At 48.5% G+C, this 24,010-nt stretch overlaps 1 protein-coding gene across 1 annotated transcript in view; it reads right to left on the bottom strand.

The window, feature by feature from the left end:
* Window positions 1-5,554: 5,554 nt before the first annotated feature.
* Window positions 5,555-24,010, bottom strand: part of COL4A2 (collagen type IV alpha 2 chain) — a 188,063-nt gene continuing 169,607 nt past the window's right edge. Inside the window, exons 35-48 of the mRNA XM_019644780.1 lie at window positions 22,155-22,218; window positions 21,879-21,953; window positions 19,233-19,340; window positions 18,339-18,446; window positions 17,335-17,406; window positions 16,238-16,363; window positions 13,161-13,277; window positions 12,535-12,696; window positions 12,321-12,419; window positions 11,789-11,935; window positions 11,507-11,623; window positions 9,983-10,174; window positions 8,510-8,796; window positions 5,555-6,652 (exon numbers count right to left, since the gene is read on the bottom strand). Of these exons, the coding sequence (XP_019500325.1) occupies window positions 6,395-6,652; window positions 8,510-8,796; window positions 9,983-10,174; window positions 11,507-11,623; window positions 11,789-11,935; window positions 12,321-12,419; window positions 12,535-12,696; window positions 13,161-13,277; window positions 16,238-16,363; window positions 17,335-17,406; window positions 18,339-18,446; window positions 19,233-19,340; window positions 21,879-21,953; window positions 22,155-22,218 (1,932 nt within the window). The 3' untranslated portion in view covers window positions 5,555-6,394. The remainder of the gene's footprint in view (window positions 6,653-8,509; window positions 8,797-9,982; window positions 10,175-11,506; window positions 11,624-11,788; window positions 11,936-12,320; window positions 12,420-12,534; window positions 12,697-13,160; window positions 13,278-16,237; window positions 16,364-17,334; window positions 17,407-18,338; window positions 18,447-19,232; window positions 19,341-21,878; window positions 21,954-22,154; window positions 22,219-24,010) is intronic.

Here is a 24,010-nt window from a genome sequence, read left to right as displayed (position 1 = left end):
GCTGTGGAGACTGCGTTGATTTAGGCATTGTTTGTGTCCCCGGTGGACTCCTTGCTAGGTGCTCTTGGGAGATAGCTGTGAGCTTAAGGTACTTCTCTCTGTCTTTTAAAACTGCATTGAATCACTACAAATTCTAGAATATTTAGATTGGCCCTCTGCCTAGTTGTCTTGATGACATGAATTCCAATAATAGAAACAAAACTAAAAGCTCTCTTTCTGCTAAGGTCTGCTCGGGTCACCCGGGCAGTTACTGAATCAGAAACCCCCTTTCTGCTGGCTGGTGGGTGCACTCTTTGTTATTAGAGGATGCTGACAGGGAAGCTGTGAGACAATAGTTTTTGTTTTCTTAGAAATTTAATTGAGAGCACGTAGGCCAGATGTGGGGCTCTCTGTTGGGAAAGGGGTATCTCAGCCAGTTCAGACTGCTGTAACAAAATACAGACTGGGCAGCTTAAACAGCAGACATTTATTTCTCACAGTTCTGGAGGCTGGAAGTCCAAGATCAAGGTGCCGGCCGATTCTACTTCCTGGTTCATAGACAGCCTCTTTCTAGATGTGTCCTCATGTGGCGGAGGCAGAGAGAGCTCTGGTCTCTCTTCCTTCCCTTATAAGGGCACTAATCCCATTATAAGGCCCTACCCTCATGACCTTGCCAGGGCCCCACTTCCAAATACCATCACACTGAGTGTTAGGGCTTCAGGATATGGATTTTAGGGGGACACAAACATTCAACCCATAACAGAAAGCAAAATGAGGCAGAAAGCTAGTGAGAAAACAATATTTTGTGAATAGCGATTTTTTGGGGGGCAGGAGGATGGTTGCTAATTTTGTTGAGTGCCCCTGATCTCTGTTTCTGGGCCCCTCCAGCCTGCCTCCACTGCTCCACTGTGGTGCATGTTCTCCAGGTAAGTGAGGGAGCCCAGTCTGGAGGATGACATGCTGGTGCAGCCTCTGTGTGTGACTGGGGCTCCTCAGTTAATGTGCCCTGTTACTGCAGATGGTCTTAAGGTCTCAAATGTCAATTTCACAACTGTAGCCCATTGAAAAGTGAAAATGGATCAGTTTGGCTACTTTTCATTGATTTGGTTTAATGTGCCATCGTATGGGCAGAAGTTGTATTTCTTTTCTGTAAAGTGCATCATCCCTAGTGACACAGCTAGGAAATGTGCTACCCTGGAAGACCAAGGAGCTTGTCTTTGAAGGCAATGGAAAGAAGAAAGCGTCCTATGAAATTACTTCTGTAGTTCTGGCCTTGAAGACAAGGCTGGCTGAATGCACTTCCTCAGCCCTTTCCTCCTGAATAGTCTTTGATTCCCTTGCCCATCTGCTCCGAGCACCCCCACCTAGTGTCGCTGAATAGCCACAAGTTTTAGGTGTTTGCTCAAGGATGGCACATACTCCATCAACGACACTTAAGCATTTCACCTTTTATTGGTGCCCTATAAATAGACTTCACTCTGGACTGTGTCCCAGGCAGACTTTGGATGCCAGCCTGGGCTCTCTTTCGCTAGGGGGCCTGGGCCTCGGGTCCAACCACACTCATGGGTTTCTGGCCCTGACTTTACCTGGTCTCTGTGTCTGACCAGGGAACCAGGTCAGTTCTGGGGAAGATTCAGGCCGGTCAGCTGTGTGAGCCAGATGAGATGGGATTTTTCTGTTGGATGTGGGTTTGAGCTGGTGCCTTTGAACTTTCCTTCTTTCCCTTTGTACAAATGCAGCTGCCCTGGGGCTGGGAGGCCAGGGACAGCCCTGGGTTAACCTGCTGTACTTGGTCTTGGAGCCATCACTGCTGATTTTCACCTGGGGCTCTGGAGTGTCCTCATACAGATGAATGCTTTTTTCTCAACAACATCTCCTAGGTGGATATTTCCTGGTGCCCTTGAGGCGATGTGCTTGGCGGGGTGTCAGGGACGTTTTGGGTTGGATGAGTTGGGTAAGTTGTAATTTGGGTGCTATAAGCCACAGTTCCCACTTTTCCCAGGCTGCTAGGCTGGTTTCTTAAAAATGCAACTTGGTCATTTCTGAACCTGACATCCTGGTTTAAACAGAGCTACCTGCTATGCCAGGAAAATCCTCTCACAAATATCTGGCAACCACATCACCTCCAGCATCCAGTTTCCGTGTAACAGTGGTGAGCCTGGTGCTCAAAGCCAATGACACAGGTCAGAGAGATGGTTTTTATCTTCCAGAGAGAGAAGGGAAAGTGGAAGTGACTTGTGCCTCCACCTCCATGCTCCAGGGTGCCCCTGATTATGCAGACTACATACTATGGGATGACAACTGCAGTTTGATCCTTGAACAGTGTGGGTGGGGGTTAGTGGCGCCAAGCACTGTGCAGTAAAAAAATCTGCATATAACTTTGACTTCCCCTAAACTACTAATGACCTTCTGTTGAACAGAAGCCTTGCCGATAACAGTCGATTAACACATATTTTGTATGTTATATGTATTATATATACTGTATTCTTGTAATAAAGCAAGCTAGAGAAAAAAAACGTTAAGAAAATCATAAGAAAGAGAAAATACAATTACAGTTCTATGTATATTTATTGACAAAAATTCATGTATAAGTGGACCCCTGCATTTCAAACCCATGTTGTTCAAGGGTTAACTGTAATTACTTTGAGGAAGGCAAGACCTTGGAACCCAAGACCCTGTATCTGAGAGCCAGTGTGTGGTCCCTCCAGAGGCATTTAGAGCAGCGGTTCTCAACCTTCCTAATGCCGTGACCCCTTAATACAGTTCCTCATGTTGTGGTGACCCCCAGCCATAAAATTATTTTCGTTGCTACTCTGTAACTGTAATTTTGCTACTGTTATGAATCGTAATGTAAATATCTTTTTGTTTTCCAATGGTCTTAGGTGACCCCTGTGAAAGGGTCGTTTGACCCCCAAAGGGGTCGCGACCCACAGGTTGAGAACCTCTGATTTAGAGAGTATTTTGGAGGCAAAATCTGCTCCAGCTGTGGCTGGGGGAATCCTGAATTGCACTTTCCTTTGTGTAATTTCAGCCCATGGCCCACCTCCAAGGTCCTCCGACCTGCCCTCATTATGTTACTCCACCCTGTTCCCTGAGCCTTTTCCCTCTGTGGCCTGAAGTGGTCTTCAGTCCTTGCCCCTTCTCAAAGCTGGACCTTTTGGACCTGCACGGTCAGAACTGGGCAGGTTGCTGGACCTGCAGTGTAGACCCTGGACTCAGTCTCCTTGTGTTCCGGAAGCTGTTGGGCTTTGGTGCCCCTTTGCAGGACTTTCAGATCAAATGACAACCTAGTCTGGAAGTATCTGTGTCCCTCCCTAGGACTGGCCTTGAACTTACTGCCCCTCCCTCAGGAGGAGCGTCTGGAAGGCACCTGGTTTGAGGGTGTGAGGACCGAGGCCCAGAGGAATGAAAAGATGTGTCTAAGACCAGAGTCCACCAGTGGCTGGAAAGGGACGCACATCCAGGCCTCACCCCAGTCTAGGCCCTTCTGGGCCAGGGCAGCCTGGGAGCCTGCCTCTGGGCTTCAAATGCCTTGTTCTGTGTGCTGCTTGTGTTTGTTCTCTCTCATCAAGGTTGGTTTGGTCGTTCAGGCCTCTAACCAGCAGACATCCACTGCCCAACACAAGAGGAGCTGCCCTTCCTTTTATCCACCCCCATCCAGTTGTTTCCACCGGAAAAAGTCATGGAGGCCTAGAAGCAGTCTCCTGGGGGCTAGTCTGACACGCCCAGGGCTGCTGGCTTCTCGGTGGCGTGAGCAGGGCCAGTCTTGCCCCCTCTCTGTCCCGGGGCTGGCTGGCCTGGGGACGGCCAGTCTCCTCCAGGATGCACAGTATGTGTGTCTCCAGGGGCACTTCCCACCATTCCTGTTGGCCTCACCCTCTGGTGCCCTGCCTCATCCCTTCACTTCCCTGTGTGTGCTTTCCCTCAGTGGGATGGAGCTCCTCCTGGTGGGAGGGAAGTGTGGGAACCTCCCAGCAACAGAATCCTCATAGTTCAGATGCAAGAATTCCTTTTCCAGGAACTCTGCAGGTTAAATGGAATTTTCCTAAGTGTAGAATTAGGGCTATGTCAACTTCAATCCATGCAAGAGCATGGATTCCTTACCCCACTCCTCCCCCCCCACCCCATGGAGAAGCTGGACCCTGACCCTCATATGAGCAAAAGGCCTCTGGAAATGGCTGCAGTTTTATGGTCCGTTTATACCATTGCATGACCCATAGTTTCTAAGCCTGCCTCCTCCCTAGCTGCCCTTTGTTCTTGAACTTGGTGGTGGAAAGGAGGCAAGGCTATTTTTAGTCAGCCCTGTGTTCTGCAAGGTCCCTCACCCCAAGAGTCAGTGTGCAGCTGGGGAGGGCATCTGGGATTACCAGCGTGTATGCCCCACAAGGTGCCCTATTTTTCATGACTTAGCACCTAACTCTGAAGTGTGAACCACACAAAGCCATCAAAGCTAAACCAAGTCAAGCAAAAAAATCTCAGGACTGTTGATAAACTTTGTGACTGCTCCCTTGAGTGTGGGAGTCTATAGAGTAAACAGCTGCCTCCACAAGCTTTGTGGAGAGGTGCTGTGCTGGGCATCTTTCAAGCCCTGGTCTCGGCCTCTTAGCCCATTTTGTAGCTATAGCTGTTGTTATGGAAACCAGCTATGTATAGGTGAAGCTACAGTACCTTGCATCAGCTTCATCTGGTTCTCTGCTACCTCCGCCTGAGATGCTGTAGGAGCCTGCTCAGCCATGGCACATGTGGAAGTGTGAGGGAACTGACACTCGTAGGCAACCCCTGACCATTTGGGGCAAGAACTGGAGATTGAAAATGTCCATTTTCCATGCCTGGGCAGGACAATCCAAGACTGCTTCTGTCGCCTTCCTCAGTGGATCCCAGCAGGATAAAGCCCTAAATTTCCCAGGGCAGTAGTTCTCTTCGTAAGGTGCCCTGGTTCCTGGGTTTACTCTGTCCCATTCCACTCCCTGGAATAACATCCCCAAATAACCCTCCTGTGCAGACTTCTTGTCTCAGTTGGCTTCTGAGGCAATGCAAACCAAGACAGTTGCTAACCTATTTCAAATAACATTATCGGGTCCAAATACTCATTCCGTTATGTGGAAATTGTTCCTAGAAAGACCTGACTACGAGATTGAATTTTAGAGGGTAAAAATAAATTCTGTGAGTTGGGTTCCCAAGGGTTAGCCAGATTCCATAGAAATCAAAGCCAGAAATGTGTTTTGGAGACTATTTCTTGGAAACACTGAGATTTGACTTGACACTATGTTGGAAAGAATTGAATGACTTTGGAAACACGTTTGTGAAGTACCCATCCCCTTAATTCCCATGAGTGATGGTTAGGGTTCTTTCTGTAAACATGAATGCGTTATAAACACAAACACAGTTCCCCGAGAAAGGAATGACAATACCATGGACTTGGGTTCAAGTCTACTAAAACTCAAGAGAATGCAGCGTGGTGCTGAGCTGTGCACAACGCTTGCTTGCGGGCCCAGACGCAGTGCCTTGGGGGGGGGGTCACAGCAAATTTTGTGCTCTATGGATGTCAGAAAATTAAGGCAGTCAACAACTGGGGGTATAGAAATGTTCAAAACTAATTTTTATTCTGTGGTCATTACAGAGGTTAGAGTAGTCACAGGAGTACAATTCACCACAAAGAATAGCAGGTAAATCTCCAGGACGGCCGGGGGCAGTGGAAAGGTCACTTCCAAGTTTATGGACTTTGCCATCAAGTATCGGGGCTGACAGCAGAGTTATAAGGTCTTTGCTTCTGTTACAGACCATTGCCAAACCCCATGGTCTGCAAGGATGAGTGGAATGACAGCTGGTATGTGACTATCAGAGTCTTTTTGGCCTTTTTGAGGGGATTAGGATAGTTCACATCAGCAGTATTTGGGAAGATCACGTTGTCATTATGTTGGCCTAGAGAGCAGGGCCGGAGACCCTGATGTGGGGACAGTGTGAGTGAGTTCAGGAGCTCTTGGGCTGTATGGCTTTACTTGTCTATTAAGTGAGTTAAATAAGAGGATTGCCTGTGGCATTCGAAAGTGCGGTGACTATGTAGGTACACATTGAGAAGTTAGCTACACCTAGTGCATAATAGTCTAGTATGGCCTGACAGGGAGTGCTGGGGCTGTTAGTAGCTTTCCATGTTGGAGAGGCGGGCTTCATTCTGCAGAGCGGAGACAGTGGCCAGAGCCTATGGATGATGAGGGGCTATTTGGTATAAGTGTGGGTACTGAATTCCTTTGGTGGCCTTTTTGTTTGTTTTTTAAAGAAAACAAAAATAAATCAATTTGGGGGTCAGCAGCTGAGGTAATAAGTTAAGAATAAGCACCAAAGTGGCCCCTCCCAGGCACACGTCGACCTGCAGAGAAAGGCGTCTGGGTGGGGCGGCCCCTGTGAACACAGAGCATCACAGGTTCTTCATGCACACCTGGCAGCGGCTGATGTGCGTCCGGATGAGCCCGGCCTTGAGCGTGTCCGCGGAGGGCGAGCCTTGAAAGCTCTGCTCCGGGATGGTGGTGAGCCAGAAGCTGTACTTGTTGGCGAAGTAGTGGCAGGTGCCACGGCCTCCGTTGCACTCGATGAAAGGTGTGGCGCGGAAGTCCTCCAGACAGCTGCCCGGTGACACCAGTGACTGGCCGCCGCCTTCATCCCCTGCAGCCGTGTGCTGTGCAGAGGGGGAGACAGGGCAGGGATATGAGCACACTCTCCAGGGACAGGCAGGGGCAGACTGTAATTGAGGCGCCTTCTCCACTAACTGAACAACAAACCGTGAACATCTATCTACCAACACAGACCACCTGTGACATACTCTTTAATGCTAGGGGTTGGCTCAATCCATCAGGCATGCAGGAGGCAGTGCTGGGCACCAGGCATCCTGCGGAACGGGTGGGGGGAGGGGAGGGTTTCAGAAGTCCACAGTCCTGATTTGTTAAGTGACCATTAGAACAACAACAAAAGCAGGTGATAATTGGTAGGTACAGTTGACTATATTTAGGGGAAAAATATCATCTACTCCATCATCCAGTCAAAGAATGAGGTGTTTGCCTGGCAGAAGAGATACCAAAATGTTAACTTTTGTTTTAAAGGAAAAATAAAACCAAGATGTGGGTGAATATCTGAGGTTAAGTTAAAAATAAGCACCAAAAAAATGTGACATCCCCTTTCTCGCCCCCTCTGCTAATGTTTATAAAGAGGAAGGGAATATGAGTGGTTTCCAGTAGGCTTTTTTTTTTTAAGAAAATCTCTACTTGCTGATTTTTCTCTAATAAACACGTATTACCCAGGTAATTAACTATTTTTTTCCAATCAGAGGGTTGTTCAGCAGTTAGTCACTTGAGACGATCCAGCAGCTGCCAGCTGGGAGACTAGGACAAGTGTCCGAGGGAACTTTTCTTTGCCAACTTTCAAGTTCAGCTTTTTTTTCGTTTCACAAACAATTTTAGCTTTCATGAAGGTGTATGGTAGGCCCCTGGATCTCAAAGCTAATCTATAAAAAAGTGTCTTCTGGCTTGGTCGAGCAAGCTTGGAGTGGTGAGTGAGTTGTCAGAACCTGCTAATTTAGAATGGGACTATCTCAGCTTCAGTTTGCAGGGAATAAAAGAGGCTGTCCTGTGATATGCTTGGGCAGGGACCAGTAAAGAACAAAAACCTTCGAAAAAGTTTTCTGCTCACAAAATGCAGAAGCCTCTCCAATCCAGAGTTACCACGTTCTTGTTTGTTGCAAATAGGCAGGGAGAAGCAGACATCTCTTCATGAGGCATCTCAGGCCCCCAATTTGGTCTGAAAGAGCTGAGGCCATGTTGGGAGCTGCCTAGGCAGGCCCTGGGGAGGACTCTTCAAGGGGCTGGGGTGGAGGAAGTACTTGGCTGGGAGCCTCAGGGCCGGGGCCGGCTGGGCTGGGTAAGGGCTCTGCGTTTGTGTGGATCAATTTATATAGTGTGTTGTTAATATAATTAATGAAATAGTTAACGTAGTGGGCATCCAGTTACTATAGCTGGAGTTTTCTATTTTATACCCAAAGCCTATTTGACCCTAGTATTCCAGGATTTTCCTCCTCAGTATTTATCTGTTTTTAACCAACCAGTTAATTGATGTTTCTGGAGGACGTTCTACATAAGATACTTAGGATTCTAGATAAAATTCTTCCCTATGTTTAGCCTTGGGATAAACCAAAAGAGCTTTAACTTTGGTGTTCTGTTAGATGGGCAGCAAGCCAAATTTATCCTAATTACAGCCCATACAAGGCTTGGTGGCAAATTAGTGGATCCCTTCTAGGTGAGGGCAGCCCCAGGCCTAGGCACGTGGCTTAGTTAGCAAAGTGCAGGCAAATGTGTAGGCTGTATTCCTCACTCCCTGGGCCAGGTACCATTGTGCAGTGCACAACCTGAACAACTGCCTTGTCTGATTATTCTTACAAAGGCAGCTGTTCTTGTGGCTTCTCCAGCCAGGGTGTGGTTGGGGAGAGGAACTGTATTTCTACTTGGTGCCATGTTCTGAGAGAGCACTGGCAAGTACCACATACCATGAGGAAGGAATATCCAATCCACAAACTCCGCCATCCAACTGGGCAGTGGGGGATAGACACATCCTGGCTGTGGACCGCTATGGCCACAGCGGGGGCCTCGCACACAGAGCAACGGCTGATGTAGGGCTTGATTTCATCCTCTGCCACAGGCATCATGGGCAGCGGGGCGGTGGTGGACAGCCAGTAGGACTTGTCATTCCTGCTGGCGTAGTAGCAGATGTCACCAGGGTTGCAGTACAGGAAGGGCATGGTGCTGAACCGAGCCAGGCAGGAGCCCGCCAGCCCTGCGGAAGAAGAGCACAGTTGAGTGTGGCTGGAAAGACGCTGCTCCAGGTCTGGCCAGGCTCGGGAGGCCCCACGTCAGGGACCTCCCCCAGTAGCCACCTGCAGGGGCTCAGCTGCACACTGGGGGACCGAGACAATTCCCATTTTTTTGGGGGGAACAAACTACACTGACATTTTAGCCTGGCCCTTCGAGAACTTCTCAACACACACACCTATGGACCAAGAGGGCCAGCAGGGAGTGGTGTCTTTATGGAATAGCACCCTGGATGAGGCCCATGTTGGGGGGGTCTTAGAGCACTAGCCCTGAGAAACCCGATGGCATCCAAGATGAAGGCCTCGCTCATCAATCCCCACGGCAACCTCCCCGGAGGGAACTCTGGCCACTCCCATCTTCAAGTAACTATTGCTTCTGGGTAAAAGATCAACTATTTTTTTAATGGCCTGAGTGAATTACTTAGCTGGGCAGGGTTCCCTTTTCACACTGATTGCTTACAAGCTTAGAGCCAAATGTGTACCCCGCCTTTAGCAGGCCTGTCAAGGGCTGTGGCCACCTTCGTGGCCCTGGTCCCAGCTCTCTTTTAGGCCCTGATCCTTGTTTGCTTTGCCCTGTGGTTTTTTTTTTTTTAACTTATTATGGAAGTAGAACATATAGACAGGACTGTGCACAGACCAAACACTGTCCCACCACAGACACCACAGACTAAGGCACCCTCCCCGCAAGCCCAGGCTTTTAACGTGCACTTGCTACATTTTCTGTATGCTTTAAATCCTTTTAATTTATTTTGACAACCAGGTTTACTTGAATAAATACGAGCATATGTACCCACATATCCATTTTCCTGGGGGTCCTATATGACTCCCAGGCCTTATGGGCCCCAACTGACTGTTTACAGAACTTTGGGCAAAAAGCAAGAAAGGTGTGAAGCTGCTGGTGGCTCCCAGGTAGAGAGGAGCCAGCGCAAGGCACTGCTGAGTTTCGAGGCAGGTCTCTGTGGTCCTGACCTGAGGTTCAGGGGCATCAAAGGCCATGCTCATCTTTTCTGAAAGCCCAGGGATGTGGATGGGCCCAGTGTCTTCAGTTAGGAGGAACTCATCTGCCTTAGCAGATTCATGTACCTCACTGTGGCCACTGGATCTTGACACCTCCATCTGAGCTGGCCCAGAGGCGCTGCGGGCGATACCTACCCAGGTCCTGGTTGTGGGCTTTCTCCTGGCCTTCAAAGTACAGCAGGCTGTATCCACTCCAGAGCTTGTTCATGCCCACGGGGCACATGGGCTCCTGGTCCGTCTGACTGTGCTTCACCAGGAGGTAGCCGATGCTGACACTGCGGCCGGGCATGCCGGGCAGGCCAGGGGTCCCCGGGCGGCCTGGCTCCCCTAGGGCCCAAGAGAAAGGGGCCGTTTTTCAGCTGCCATGTGGACCTCAGCCCACAGCGCACGGCTGACTTTGCAGGGCGACATTTACAGCTGTTGCTCGGCTGTCTCCCAAGGTCAAGGTCTCAGTAGCTCTGCCCTTGAAGAGACCAAGAGCCTCCTGGGGAGGACTTGACCTCTGTTCTATGCCCAGTAAACATGGGATGATGACAATGATGGTCCTGAATCAGGGCACAGGCTCAGTCGGCCCACAGACTTCCCCCTCAGGGTGCACTGGTGCTGAGCAAGTACTAGAACACCTGGAAGGGTCCCCAGATGCATTGCAATCCAGCCTCCCCATCCCCAATGAATGGGCCTGCTCTACCCCAAGTGGCAGGCCCTCCTTTGCTGGATGCTCAGGGAGAGGCAGCTCATTGCAGTTGGGCCATCCTGGGGTTAGTAATTTGCCTCCTGTAACATCTACTCAGGGGGCTCGATTCTGCCCCTGGAGCACAGCATAACGTCTACTCTGCCTCCAATACGACAACCTTTCAAGTGTTTGAAATCAGCTGTCCTGGTTGATCCTGCCTTCCCAGCACCCCTCCTTTCTCAGGACATTTTCCTATCTTGTCGCCTTCACACAGCATATCCCTCCACCCTGCGCTGTCTCGGTCCCCTAGTCTGGGTGGCTCCCATCTGTCTAAGTGTGTCTTCAGATGTGCATCCCCCACATTACATAACCTCCTGATGGGGGAGTCCATCAGGAGGGCGGTGGATTGCTACTTCCTGAGATCTGCGAGCTGATAATGTTGCCTCATACCAAACTGAGCACAGGTGGGTGACAAACCTCAAGAATTTTTTTTGCGTGACTTGCTATGGCTTCTGACCTATCCCATCCCACAAGTGTACAAATAATATTAAGAAATCAATAATACAAGACTTCACAATGGCTCCTGTTAATGGAATTGGTTTCTTTCAGCTCACTGTCCCAGGCCTTCAGATCTTTATGAATCTTGTTTCTCAGTGTATGTCAGTTGCTTCCTTCTCTGAGGCCCATGCAGATGTCTCAGAGGGAGGAAGGAAGCCAGCCTGTCTTGGGGCTCTCTGTGCCAGGTGTTCTGCCAGGCGCAGGTATTCTGCTAGGTGTAGGTGTTATGGAGTAAGCCCAGGACCAAGGCTGCAGCAAGGGCCCTAGGAGCTGAGCTGGGGTTGCGGAGCAGAAGGGGCAGCCTCTTATCTCTGCTCATCTTGGCAGTTGTTTGTTCCCTCCCTGCATGCCACAGTCCATTGGTCAGACCACAGTGGGACCTGGAAGAGCTCCCCTGCCCTCTGCCCCTTTCATCGTCCATCACTTACCTTCCTGGCCAGTTGGCCCCTGGTGCCCCATGGGCCCCTGGTCTCCTCGGAATCCGGGAACAGCAGACACACCGCCTCTTCCCTGGGGCCCTGTCTTCCCTGGAGCCCCGGGGAAACCTGCACAGCCACCAAAACACGTGTGAGTGACACAGAAAGAGTGACAATGCTTGGCATCACTGGTGCTTAACAAATGCTTTCAGCAAGAAAATGAAAGTGAAAAAGTGAAAACAAAGCAAATAAGAAAAGGAGCCTTTTCTGTGCAGCCCTACAGCAGGGTCCTACCTGGATCTCCTGGGGGCCCCTGGGGCCCCATCTCTCCCTGTGCCCCCGGGGGGCCTCTCCTTCCCTGCGGACCCGCAGGCCCTGGCTGGACAGCAATCTTCTGGGGGATTCCTGTAATTCCCGGAGATCCCAAAGGACCAGGGGGACCTGGAAAGGGAAAAGAAAGGCCAGCTTACAAGGGGGACCACTTGCTTTCTTGCTCTGATTTCTATTCCTTTTTTTTTTTAAACTTGTTGAAATCAATCTTGGAACTTCCTGAAACAATCTTGCTCTCTAGAGATGAAGACGGATGATCACCCAGCTGAGAGGCCACTCAAGAATTATTGTCACTCACCAAGTGGCCGTGGGAGCACAGGCAGACCCCGCTCCCTCGGCCATGCTTTCCTCTTTGCACTTGAGGGTTTGGGACCCATGACAAAGAGTGACTTTAGAGGGGTACCCATGTCTGGAGGGGCAGGAATAGCTCTGAAGTCCACTCCTGGCAACAGCTGATCTAAGATGTGGTCCTGCAGGTGTGCGGACGGCCACTTACCTGGGAGTCCTCGGTCTCCTTTGGGTCCCTTTGGGCCTTGGTCACCCACACTCCCGGTGGTTCCTGTGTTTCCCATGAATCCTTGCTCACCTCTGGGCCCTTCAAGACAAGCAGGATATTGAGGACACACATGCCTGGGCAGGGGCTCTAGTCATCTCTGACCAGTGCTTCCAGCCTCCTCGAGAAGAGGACTCCTTTGTGTGGGCACAGTTACCTTTTTCTCCTGGGAGACCAAACACTCCAGGCTGGCCCTGGGGCCCGGGGTCCCCACCCCATCCTTTGGTTCCTGGGTTTCCCGGAGCTCCTGGGTTCCCCTCATCTCCTTTGCTTCCAGGGAAAGCAGCAGGTCCAGGTGGCCCTGGGGGGCCTCGATAACCTGTTGACATTGGTCATAAGAAAGGAGAGTCTAAACAGGAGGAAGCACAGTCATGGCCGGGGGAGTGGGACTCACTTCAGGAGGCACCAAGGAGGCCACACAGAAAGTCATCCGTTTAGGGGACCATCTTTGGCAAGTTTGTAACATTGGGCAATAATGTTTCTTTTTATTGTTTATTTGTATTGTAAAACATAAGTAACATAAATTTACCGTTTTAACCATTTTAAGTGCACACTTCAGTGGCATTAGTATTACACATTCACATTGCTGTGCAACCATCACCACCATCCATCTCAGAACTTTTTCGTCATCCCATATTGCAAGTTGATAGTCCTGGCAGCCCCCACTCTTTTCTGTCTCTGTGAATTTGACTCTTCTAGGGACCTCACATGAATCACACAGCATTTGTCCTTTTGTGTGTGCCCACAGAGATTCCAATGCACAGACGTGTTAGCCCTGCTTACCTGCCAGGCCAAATATCCCCGGTGCCCCTTTGTCTCCAGGTAACCCAGAGATGTTGGAAGGGGGTGTGACGCCTGGAAACCCTTGAAGTCCTGGACTCCCAACTGGGCCTCGGTCCCCTTAGGAGAGAAACGGAAGTTGTTTTTAGTATCAGCATCTGACCTTTGAATCTACTGTTTGCCCTCCAAGCTATCACCTATCCAGGAACACAGAGGTAGTGATGGAAGGTGCCCTGAGGGCAGGGAGTGTGGGAACACAGCAGGCTCTTGGGATGGGTCTGGAGAGGCAGGGGTTTTGTGGCCCCCACTCCCACCAGCCCCATCCTGCTGCCAAGAGGGTCCTGCAGACCCACCTCTGCTGAGATCTTGTCCTGATGGGCAGGCTACTTGCTCAGAGACTCCCTTACTGTGCTCAGCCAGTGTGGCTAGTTGTGGTCCCATTCTGACAGCGTCACATGAGAGGTTGCTCTGTTGGCTCTGCTAGCACTTGTGATGGGATGGAAGGTTCCAGTATTGGCAAGACGAGGCTTACGGACTGCATTGATATTTTTAATCCTCCCTGGGGCTGTCCTTCAGTATCTTGGATCACAGCTACCGGCAGGGTCCATCCTCATTGCTCACAGATTCTGTGTTTGCATTTGGCCTGTTCACTGAGGTTTACTGGTGACCCCTAATCAATGGTCATGGTTTCCTGGACAAGCCGGAGAGGCAGAACATTTGAGTCCCTGTTTCAGCTCAGAGTGTAAACAAGGATCCTTTTTATGTATGCTTAGTGCCATATATATATATATTTTTGGTATTTTTGTGGTTTTTGCTGATGATTTCACTGTTTAAATTGGCTCCCAAGCATCATGCTGATGTGCTGTCTGGTGTCCCTAAGCTCAGGAAGGCTGTGAGGTGTCTCATGGAGAAATTACATGTGTTAGATGAGCCTCCCGCAGGCCTGAGTTATAGCACTGAAGGCCATGAGTTCAATGTTAATGAATCAAAAATATGTAGTCTATAAGGTGTCTTTAAACAGAAACACACATAAAGCAAGTTTATACATTGATGGGTGGACAAATACGTGACCTGGGGCTCACAGGAACCAAACTCTGCATTTCCACTAGAGGCAATAGTTCGGTATTCACTAATTCAATATTTGCATCAATATTATATATTGAATATCACTACTGCAAGTAACAAGAAATCGACTCTATTTGAGTCCAAGGCTGGATGGAGCCCATTGGCACGAATTGAACAGACCCTAGAGGGCAATCCTCACCTAAGGAAACGTGTGGGAACCCGATTCCTCCCTGTGCTTCAGCCAACCTGACATTTATGGGGGCCCATCTGTGCCAGGCGAACGTGAGTGCTGCCGAGGCAGTGGCCAGATGAATGGCTACCAGGGAAGGAGACTAGGTTCTCCCCTAATCGCCATACGAGTATTTGTTTTCCCTTAAGGTCTGGGGACTCAGCGATCAGTACTAGAGCACGGCAACAAATCAGAACATCACAGTATCCAGGGACCATCATCTCCACTGCAGGCGGAAGAGCGAGTTGCGACAACACCGTGCAAATTTGTGAGACTGAGAGAAAGAAACAAAGTGTCCCCCACACAGCTTCACGACTAATTGGTATTTATCAGTAGCATGAAGAGACTTTCATACTGGGAGGTTCTGGTACCTAGCACAGGGGACAGGATCTTGTGCGTGCAACTTCCGAGTGGGACAAAGAAACACATGCCAGGAGAAGCACTTAGAAAGGTGTCACCTTGGTCTCACTAATTACAGGCAATAAGCGAGTGTGTTCACTAGACTGAGGGTTTAACGAGCCACCACCTGTAGTTAGATATAAAATGACACCAAGTGAGCTGCTTCTAACTACTGTCACAAAGTAACCGAAACCAATGGTGAGCGGTTAGAAGCTCCAGGCTGGCCAGATTCCCGTGAAAACATAATGAACTTAACTACAGTGGTTAGGCCTCTGTCATGAGACTGGAGCGAGCAGGAGTCGGTTTGCTGGAATCAGGGTCAAAACAACTCCGTTTTCTCACCCCATGAGTCTTCCTAAGTATTGAAATAAACCCCTCTGCCTAATGGAGGTTTGATGAAATGCCATTTCGTACAACTCATAGGCAAATCATGATTGGAAGTTCAAATATCAGCTGCAGAAGTAACTGAGGCTGCAAATTCTAATTTCTGACTTGAGATGAAAATCATGCGAGGAGCAACAAGAAATTGAGATTATTTTCCTATTCTTAGAGAAGAGTGTGAGTCCAGACCAGCCCTCTGTAAATGTCACCACCGAAAGTCACCTTTGCTTATCCCTGGCCAGAGGCTGAGACCCGGTGGGCAGAAAAAAGGGTCTGTTCAGGAAGCCTCCACGTCACTGGGCTATTTTGATTTTCGTGCAGGATGAGGGGCTCCTAAGGGGAAAATGGGTTTATAAGAGACACTATGCTTCAGGACTGTTTGGGAACCTGTGATACGTGTTGGGTTCCTTTGATGGAGTGCAGGGAGCTCCATAGTAGGTTCAAGAAGAGTTTTGAGAAACTGATGCTGCACAGATGAACTTGTAAAAGGACCCTTCGAGGTACATTAGGGTTATCCTGGGGAATGCTAAACTTTTTCAGTGGAGGTCAAAGAGAATCACCCTACAACTTCGCAATATTCATGTCAAACATGTATATATTGAGCATGTGCTCTAAGCCAAGCATTGAGCCAAGGTATAAACATGGGAATGAAAGAGAGGTAGTTTCTGCTCTTGTGGAAACTGTACTATCCCTCGTCAGTTGCAGAGTCTGAACAACATGCTGTGTGAGTCAGATGTTAGCACTCATCGTGATACAGGTCAAGATGTTGTGATGTTCTGTGAGTGCTGTCTATGGGCCAGGACTGCAAGCCCAAGTGGAAGAGAGGCCTCCCACGTCCCTCTGTTCCTGCCAGGTTGGGTCTCAACTCCATCTCCCCAAGGGACAATTTCTCAGACCCGAGGGCAGATGGGTGAACTGACAAACATGACTTCTTATCTCTCGTACCCATTCTGGCTGTCCCGATTCTGGTTAAGCAGATGGTAATGTTGGAAGTATCTGGCCTCACCTGGAATTCCTCGCTCCCCTTTTTGTCCTGGGGCTCCGGAAGGGCCTGGAAAAGTGTTGGCCTCTCCTGTGTCACCCCTTTCCCCAGCAGGCCCTGGGAAACCTGGGTCTCCATGGATGTCTGCACCTGTGACAGGGTTAACACAGCAGTGACGTCAGCATCTTCAACCACGGAAAGTTAATTTTCACAAGCAAAAGAACAGGAATGCTCTTTGGTGAGAGTCAAAAATAGGAAAGCAGGAGGAAGCCGTGGTGATTTCAGATTGCTCTGAACTGAACTGTGTCTCTCCAAAATTTATATGTTGAAGGTCTAATTTCCAATGTGATGGATTTTGGAGGTGGGGCCTTTGGGAGGTGATTAGGTTCAGATGAGGTCATGAGGGTGGGGGCCCCCATGATGGGATTAGTATTCTTACAAGAGACCCCAGAGAGCATGTTCTCTCTCCTCACTGTTGAGGACACAGTGAGAAGGTGGCTGTCTGCGAGTCGGAAAGAGAGCCCTCACCAGAACCAGATCATGCCAACACCTAGATCTCAGACTTCCAGTCTCCAGAATTGTGAAGAATAAGTGTCTATTGTTTAACACTGCCCCCACCCCGCACTGTGGTATTTTGTTAGAGCAGCCTGAGCTGACTAAGATAGCATTATTTGTTTCAAAGCACAAGGACACCCCAGGACAGGCTGGGCACCAACTGTCTTCCCTGTGCCAAATGAAATGAAAGATTACAGATAGAGCATTGGGCAAAGCAGATATTTTGGACAACTGAGGGGCACAAATGCACTGCAAACATCCCCAAGATACTGCTGAAAAAAGCAAAACATTTGTTTTTCACTCCTTCTAAAAACCTGACTGGCCCATCCAACACAATTTTTGACTTAAGGGGATGGATTCTTAAGGATCACATCTCAGTGGTCTAAAGAACCACAGGGACCTTGAGACCATGTGGCCTCAGGGATGACCAAATAGTCCTCACGGAGCAGTCCTGCACTCTGAGTCCCCCAATCCCCCCACCTGGCATCCAGGATGGCCCCCCAGCACACCCAACCACCCTGCTGGTCACGGCCTTGTGGCCACATGGCTGCAGCAGTGCTGGATACCTGGGGATCCTGGGAAGCCTTTGGTGCCCGGCAAGCCGTGTAATCCACCGATGCCTCGGCCGCCCGGAAAACCTGTGTGGGTTGCACTCATGGTTATTTCATGCATCGGAGAGCAAAGAGAGAAACCCTTAAAATAATTCAGACATGTTTTTGCTTGCTATGACATAGTCATGCATCCAATTTATTTAAAACCCTGGGAAACAGAAGCAGTTCAGTGTATAGTCTGACATGTAAACGAATCACTTCTTTGTCACTTGAGAGAACCATTTAAATTAAAGATTGATTTCATAGCATCTTTCTACACTCGTTAGAGCCAGGAGGGAACTGGGGAGTGGTGTGTTTCGTCCCTCTTCCTGGCGCTTGAATCACTGTACATATTTGGTTTGTAAAAATTGCCTGGAACCAATAGCCTGGCATTAGTTCCATTCCCTCTGGATTCTCAAGGATAAACATTTCTAAAGTAGGACGCAGGACACAAGCGGCAATTCTTCCTGTGATGTGGACAGTGAGTGTGGAGGTGGGCGAGTCACCCTTCATTCTGGGCAACAGAGCAGCCAAGGGCCTATCCCTGAGCAGGGGCTTGTCTAGGTCAGGTCGCATAACCCTCCAAATCTCGCCACCGTCTCCCCCAGACCTCGCTCAGTGGGAAGCCAGGAAACCTGTGGCAGAACAGCCTGTGTCTGTCCCTTTGGTCCCTCCTTTGCATGGCCCGTGCACTGACTCAGGAGCAGGCAATTTTCATTCATCATTTTGGTGAGAGAAGAAGGTATTTGCAGACTAGCATGTCGGTCTTTTTCCTGATGGGCTTGGACAATGGCAGACCCTGTACTAGGTGAGTTTCGTGTGGACAGTGAACCACGCACACGCCTGCCTTTCATCTCACACAGTCTTACAGGAAACAGCTTGGAGAGAGGCCAAGCTGGCTAATGGGGCCTCTCCCCAGCTGGCAGATCTGCCTTTGAATCACTGTGTGCTTGTGTCTGCGCAGGGAGGGATGGTCTTACCTGGTAAGCCCGGACTACCTGGCCAGCCATAATCTCCTTTCTCGCCGGGTACTCCAACCCGGCCTGGCTCTCCCTGTGGCCCCCGCAGGCCTGTCTGTCCTGGAAAGCCTGGGGGACAAACACACCCATAAATCAGACACAGGAGCCTTGAAGACCTTGGGAGAGGCCTCCCGGCCCAGCCTCTAGCTCAGGTCCTGCGTGGATGGGGTATGTGTGGGGGTGCTTTCTGTGAAAAGACCAGCTTCCATTCAAGCCAGGAATGCGCGTGGTTTTGGACCCCACATTCAAGTTCAATGGGGTTATTTAGCTCAGCCTTGCCACAGAGAGAACAGCTTGTGTTTTCTTATTCTCATCCTATTATCAAAACAGAAGTTTGGAAAGAAGCCACAAAATAAGCCCTGGAGGATGAGCCCATCAGAGTCACAGCTCCTGGGCAAAAGCAAACAAATCAAAAGCAGAAGTAACCAAAAAACATGAAACTAGGGCACTGTTTGCTTTCCATCATTAACTTGGGATCCCCAAAAGTCTTTCTGCATATGCAAATTCATGAAAGGGATCCCGTAACAAGAACTTAGTCTGTGTTTATGGATAGACAGACCCTGGGTCACGCAAACCCTTCCATCAGTTCCCTGTGCCTCTCCCATAGCTGGGCTGGTTGTTTCCGTGTGTTTGGTCCTAAGGCAGAGCTAGGTGAATAGGTAACATGTAAGAGCCAGCCTCCTGGGGTGGGGTATGATCCTAGCAGACAAGGAGACAGGTGAAATTGACTTTGATCTGGGGTTTTGAAGATTTGCAGGCTCAGCCTCACTCAGCCCCATTGGCCGCTGCACCATGAAGTCATGCCTGAGGAAGGTGAGCGCTGCAGGAAGGCTGTGTGACTGCAAGAGATGTTACCTGTTTGCCCTTTAAGTCCAGGAGAGCCTTGGGCTCCTGTTATGCCTGTTATTCCGGGGAAGCCGATGTCACCCTCTGTTCCTTTTTCTCCAAAGAATCCCTTTCGACCTGTAATCACAGATTTTCTGCTTGGAACAAACCATAGACATTGCATCAAACTGGGGTTTAATGCTTGTAGGGTCCAAGGGGATGCCAGTTACAGGATGCTGCCACACCACATGGGTGCTTCTGTTGTGAACGGAGATCTAAACATATTTCTTCCTCAACTAATTTTTTTTTTTAATGTAATTCTTTCCTCTGAGCCTGTGGACAGCAGCCTCCAAGCTGGCACTTCAATGGCCATCATATTCTGGTATTCATACCTTCGTGTAGGTGTAGACTCCTTCCTACACTTAATAGGTCTGAACGGAGTGACCACCAGGATACTGATTAAACGATGGTATGTCACTTTAAAGCTAGGTCATAAAATTCATCATTGCGTTCACTTTGTTGCCTCTTTTGGATCACTTTCTCTGGAGGAAGCCAGCTGCCATGTTATGAGGAGGACACTCAAGCAACCCTGAGAGAGACCCATGTGTTAAGGAACTGAGGCCTTCCACCAAGAGCCGTGTGAAGGCACCATCTGGGAAGTGGATTCTCTAGCCCCAGTACAGCTTTCAGATGATGCAGCCCGGCCAATGTCATGACTGGAATCTCATGGGAGACCCTGAATTAGAACCACCCTGCTTCTGACCCTCAGAACATGTATGAGATAATACATGCTTATTGATGTTCTAAGCCACTGCATGTTGGGTACCTTGTTAAATATCAATAGATAACTAATCAGAGCCCTCATCAGAGTGGTTTTCAATGTGTGATGTGCCAGGGAGACCTGGGAAATTTATTAAACATGCAGATATTTGAGCTTTTCCCAGAGGTGACTTAGGTCTGGGGTAAGGCCTGGAATCTGCATTTTAATAAGTTCCTCAGGTGATTCTAAGGTGGTCATTAGGCAGATAGAGAAATGCTGCTTTCACATTAGTGACAATATTCTCTGTCAATGTTTCAGTTATTTCTGGTATGCAGGAAGATTTTGAAAACTTCAGGCCAACCTGAATTCCACACAATCACTTGATTCCAGTAACTTCTTAAATCTATGAGGCTATTACTTAGGTAAAACACTGTTAAAGGTTTTGTGGTCTTAAAAAAAAACCATCTAAGAATTTCTGCTTATTTTTTATTAACTTTTTTTACTAACCAGTGATTTCTTCTTTTATAAACTACTGCCATCATCACAACCAAAATCTAATGAGTCTAGTGTAGCCTGTCCCTTCACCCTCTGAATGACCAGGCCTGAGCCCAGGCTCCCCAAAGCCCCTCATGTCTGGGAGCTGATCTGACCCAGGGCTCCACACTCACTCCCTCTGCCATATTGGGCAAGCTCTGTGGCTGACCCTACTTGGGCACACCTCACTTGTCTTAGGGAGAATGGAACACTCCCAAGGAAGATTTATGTGACTGTCATCACCCCTCTGCCCTTGGGATAGTGCCCCTGGTGACAGGGGGCTCCATTACCTGGGCCCACAGTTTAACTAAAACCTAAACGTTCAAGGGTAACAACTGTAATTGTTGGAACAAAGTAGCTTCTTCACGACACATTTTTTAGTTGTGTAAATGAGGTCATCGTTAGTGACACATGGCAAATATAGTTTTACAGTTCTGCTTTTATACACCAAACTGCAAAGTAGTTATTTAGGACAAGAGATTCAGCCAGCAAAGAGCCAGAAGGCTCAGCAGCCCAGGGTACCCCTCTGACTGGGAGGAGACCCATCGGGAGGCCTAATTGTAGATCCACATGAGCCCTGAAAAGGTAGTACATAAGGCTGCCTATTCCTGCGTGATAGTCTGCTGGTCCTATGCTAGACTGAATCCCCCTTTCCATTCTGAAGCTCTTTCTAGATCAAGAACAAGCTCAGTATCCTTCCCATCGGCCAATCACATAGACAGACCCTTTCCCTCCAACCAGGGCCATCCCTAGAAGGACTCGGGGCTCCAAGCAGCTTAAGCCGTGTGGGGTCCCCCAAGATAAAATCCCCTGAAGAAGGCATCATCCTATTGCAAGTGTCTCGGGATAATATTACAGGCAGGAATTCTGACCTTCAACTTCAGGGATGCTCAGAGAAGGAGCAAGCTCCTGTGCCACATGAGGACCCCCAGGGCACACACTGGGGGCTGCCCCTTCTAGTTTTACTCAGGAGATGAGCCCGACTCCCACTGACCTTTCTTCTAGACCCTTCACTGTTTACAAGAAGCTCCAGTCTTTATATCATTTGCCTCACGCCCTATAACGTATCCCAGGAGCCCAGGTTCTGCTTCTTTTCCATGAGTTACGTTTTATGGGCCAAAATGTTGATTTTATGAGTGTTGATTCTGGCTATTTTCCCTTTCAGGAGAGCAAGAGAATGGTTTCCTGACTTTGTCTTTGAAGTTAATTAAAAATTCCAGTCTTTCTTGAACATCGGGCTTGAAGACTTTAAACCATTCCCTATAACACAATCCATAGCGCTTACCAAATGGTGATAGGTTTGACAAACCAGCTCATGGGTGACAACACAGACAAGGGGTCAGAGCTGTTGCCGAGATGAAGACGGAAAATGACTTAGGTACCTGGTATTCCGGTGATGCCCTGTTCCCCCTTCAGGCCTGGGCTTCCTGGTAAATCTATCGTGTCTCCAATATCACCTGTTGCATGCAAAAAAGATGGTTGAGAACAGGTCTTCCTATTGGGAGGTGGTTAGTTTTGCAACTTCGATTGTGCTCCATTATTAATAAGAATAATTTGTTTGGAAAATACTAACAGTATCTGCAAATCTGATATCATCACCCTGCCCCGAATGCTCTGGATTGTGGATGTCCTGTTTTCATTATTCAGGCAACACTTACCAAAATCACCCGTGGGGCCAAGCTCGCCGTAAAGACCTGCTGTCCCTGGAGCACCCTTGTCACCCTAGAGCAAAGTCAAATATGAAACCATCTTAGAAGGCTGTTCATGGAATAAGTTGCTAATTTTGAAGGTTATTGTATCCAACTATTCGGTATGCAAAAAAAACCAAAAACCAAAAAACAAAACCCAAAACAACCCCCAAGGTTTGTGATGTCATCGTTTTGTAGAAAGCGTCTAATGTTTTTTTCAGTGCAATATAGTTGGTGGTTTGCTTATCCCTTCTTATTAAACTATTAAGTAGTAAAAATGAAACAAGCTTGGCAGCTTTACTGAAATTAATAACATCATGATACAGATCATGTTCATGACAGTGGTGAGAATAACCACAGCTAATTGTATTCTTACCCACTGCCAGGCTCGCCACAGGCAAACATGTTGGGTCCCATCTCAAGAGCTTCATTTAATCCTCACAACAGCCCTATTAGGTAGGTACTATTATTTCTCTTTGACAGACGAGGGAATTGAGGCACAGAGTGGTTAAGCATTCTGCTCAAGGTCACTCAGCTGGCAGAATGGGGATATCGGTTTGGGCTGCCACATTCCCAAACCTGCTCTCTATATTACATGGTTGTGCACTTCCACCTGTGGAGAGAGTGAGACTTCCCCAAAACAATGCTGGTTGCTGATAATGAGACTGGGATGATGCCTGGGTTACTCTGTGACTCCAACGAGACTGGTTTTTGTCTCGGAGGTGCCTCTTCCTCACAGGGAGGGTGGGAGTTCTGGTCTGTCTTGCTCCCTCTGGCCTCCACTTTAGCATGAGCCTGGGACTTCAGAACTGCCCTTTCCTTGCATGGCTTACCTTGTGTCTCTAAATTATTAATAAAGTTCCATTTTGTGGGAGGATTGGGGCAGATGTGCCAGAGGCTACATCCTTGCTTAGATAATGATGTAGTGTTTCTTTCTTCAAGCTTGCTTTATTGAGGCATAACTAACATATGGTGCAGTTCACTCATGTGCCACCCAAAGACACAACATTCAGCACTCTAGAAAGTTCCTTTGTGTCTTTTCCTAGTCAATAATTCTGCCCAAGTTACCGCATTTCCCCGACAAAAAGACCTAACTGGAAAATAAGCCCTAGCATGATTTTTCAGGATGCTTGTAATATAAGCCCTACCCCTAACATAAACCCCAGTTAAGATCACCAGCCAGACATGACTGTTTGAATAAATGTAGATTTTTGTACATGAATAAATGAATAAATGTAGATTGTTGGAGCAAAAATATAAGACCTGGTCTTATTTTCAGGAAGACATGGTAACCTCTCTTTTGACTTGCCTCTATCAAATAGTCTTGTCATAAATATGGAATTGTATCATACGTGTTTCTGGTTTATTTCGTTCAACCTCAAGTCTGTGAGATTCGTTTGTGTTGTTGCATTTGTTAATAATTCTCTTTTTACTCCTGTGCATTAGTCCACTATCTGAAAGTATCATGCTTATTTATTTTTTCTCCTGCTGTTGGCCTTGGGGCTCTTTCCCAGTTTTGGGCTCTCATGAATAAAGTTGCTGGGAACATTGTCATGTGTTCTTCTGTAGACATATGCACCTTTTTTTTTTTTTAACATGACCTGACTAGCTGCATAGAAGACTGACTGGTTATCAGACCCTGCAGCTACAGATTTTTAGAGTGATGGAAGGAAAGCACCTGAAGAATTCTGAGGCCCTTGCGTACACCAGGGTGGGCTGGGCAGAAGGTCAAGCCAGGGTCTGCTGCTAAAGATTCACTACAGAGGGGCTAGAACTGCTGATCTGCCACAAATGCGCTGACCCCACTGGGAATGACAGAAATGAGT

The sequence above is a fragment of the Hipposideros armiger genome, unplaced genomic scaffold (assembly GCF_001890085.2).
Source record: "Hipposideros armiger isolate ML-2016 unplaced genomic scaffold, ASM189008v1 scaffold_91, whole genome shotgun sequence".
Lineage (NCBI taxonomy): Eukaryota > Metazoa > Chordata > Mammalia > Chiroptera > Hipposideridae > Hipposideros > Hipposideros armiger.
This window is presented reverse-complemented; position numbering and strand designations above follow the sequence as displayed.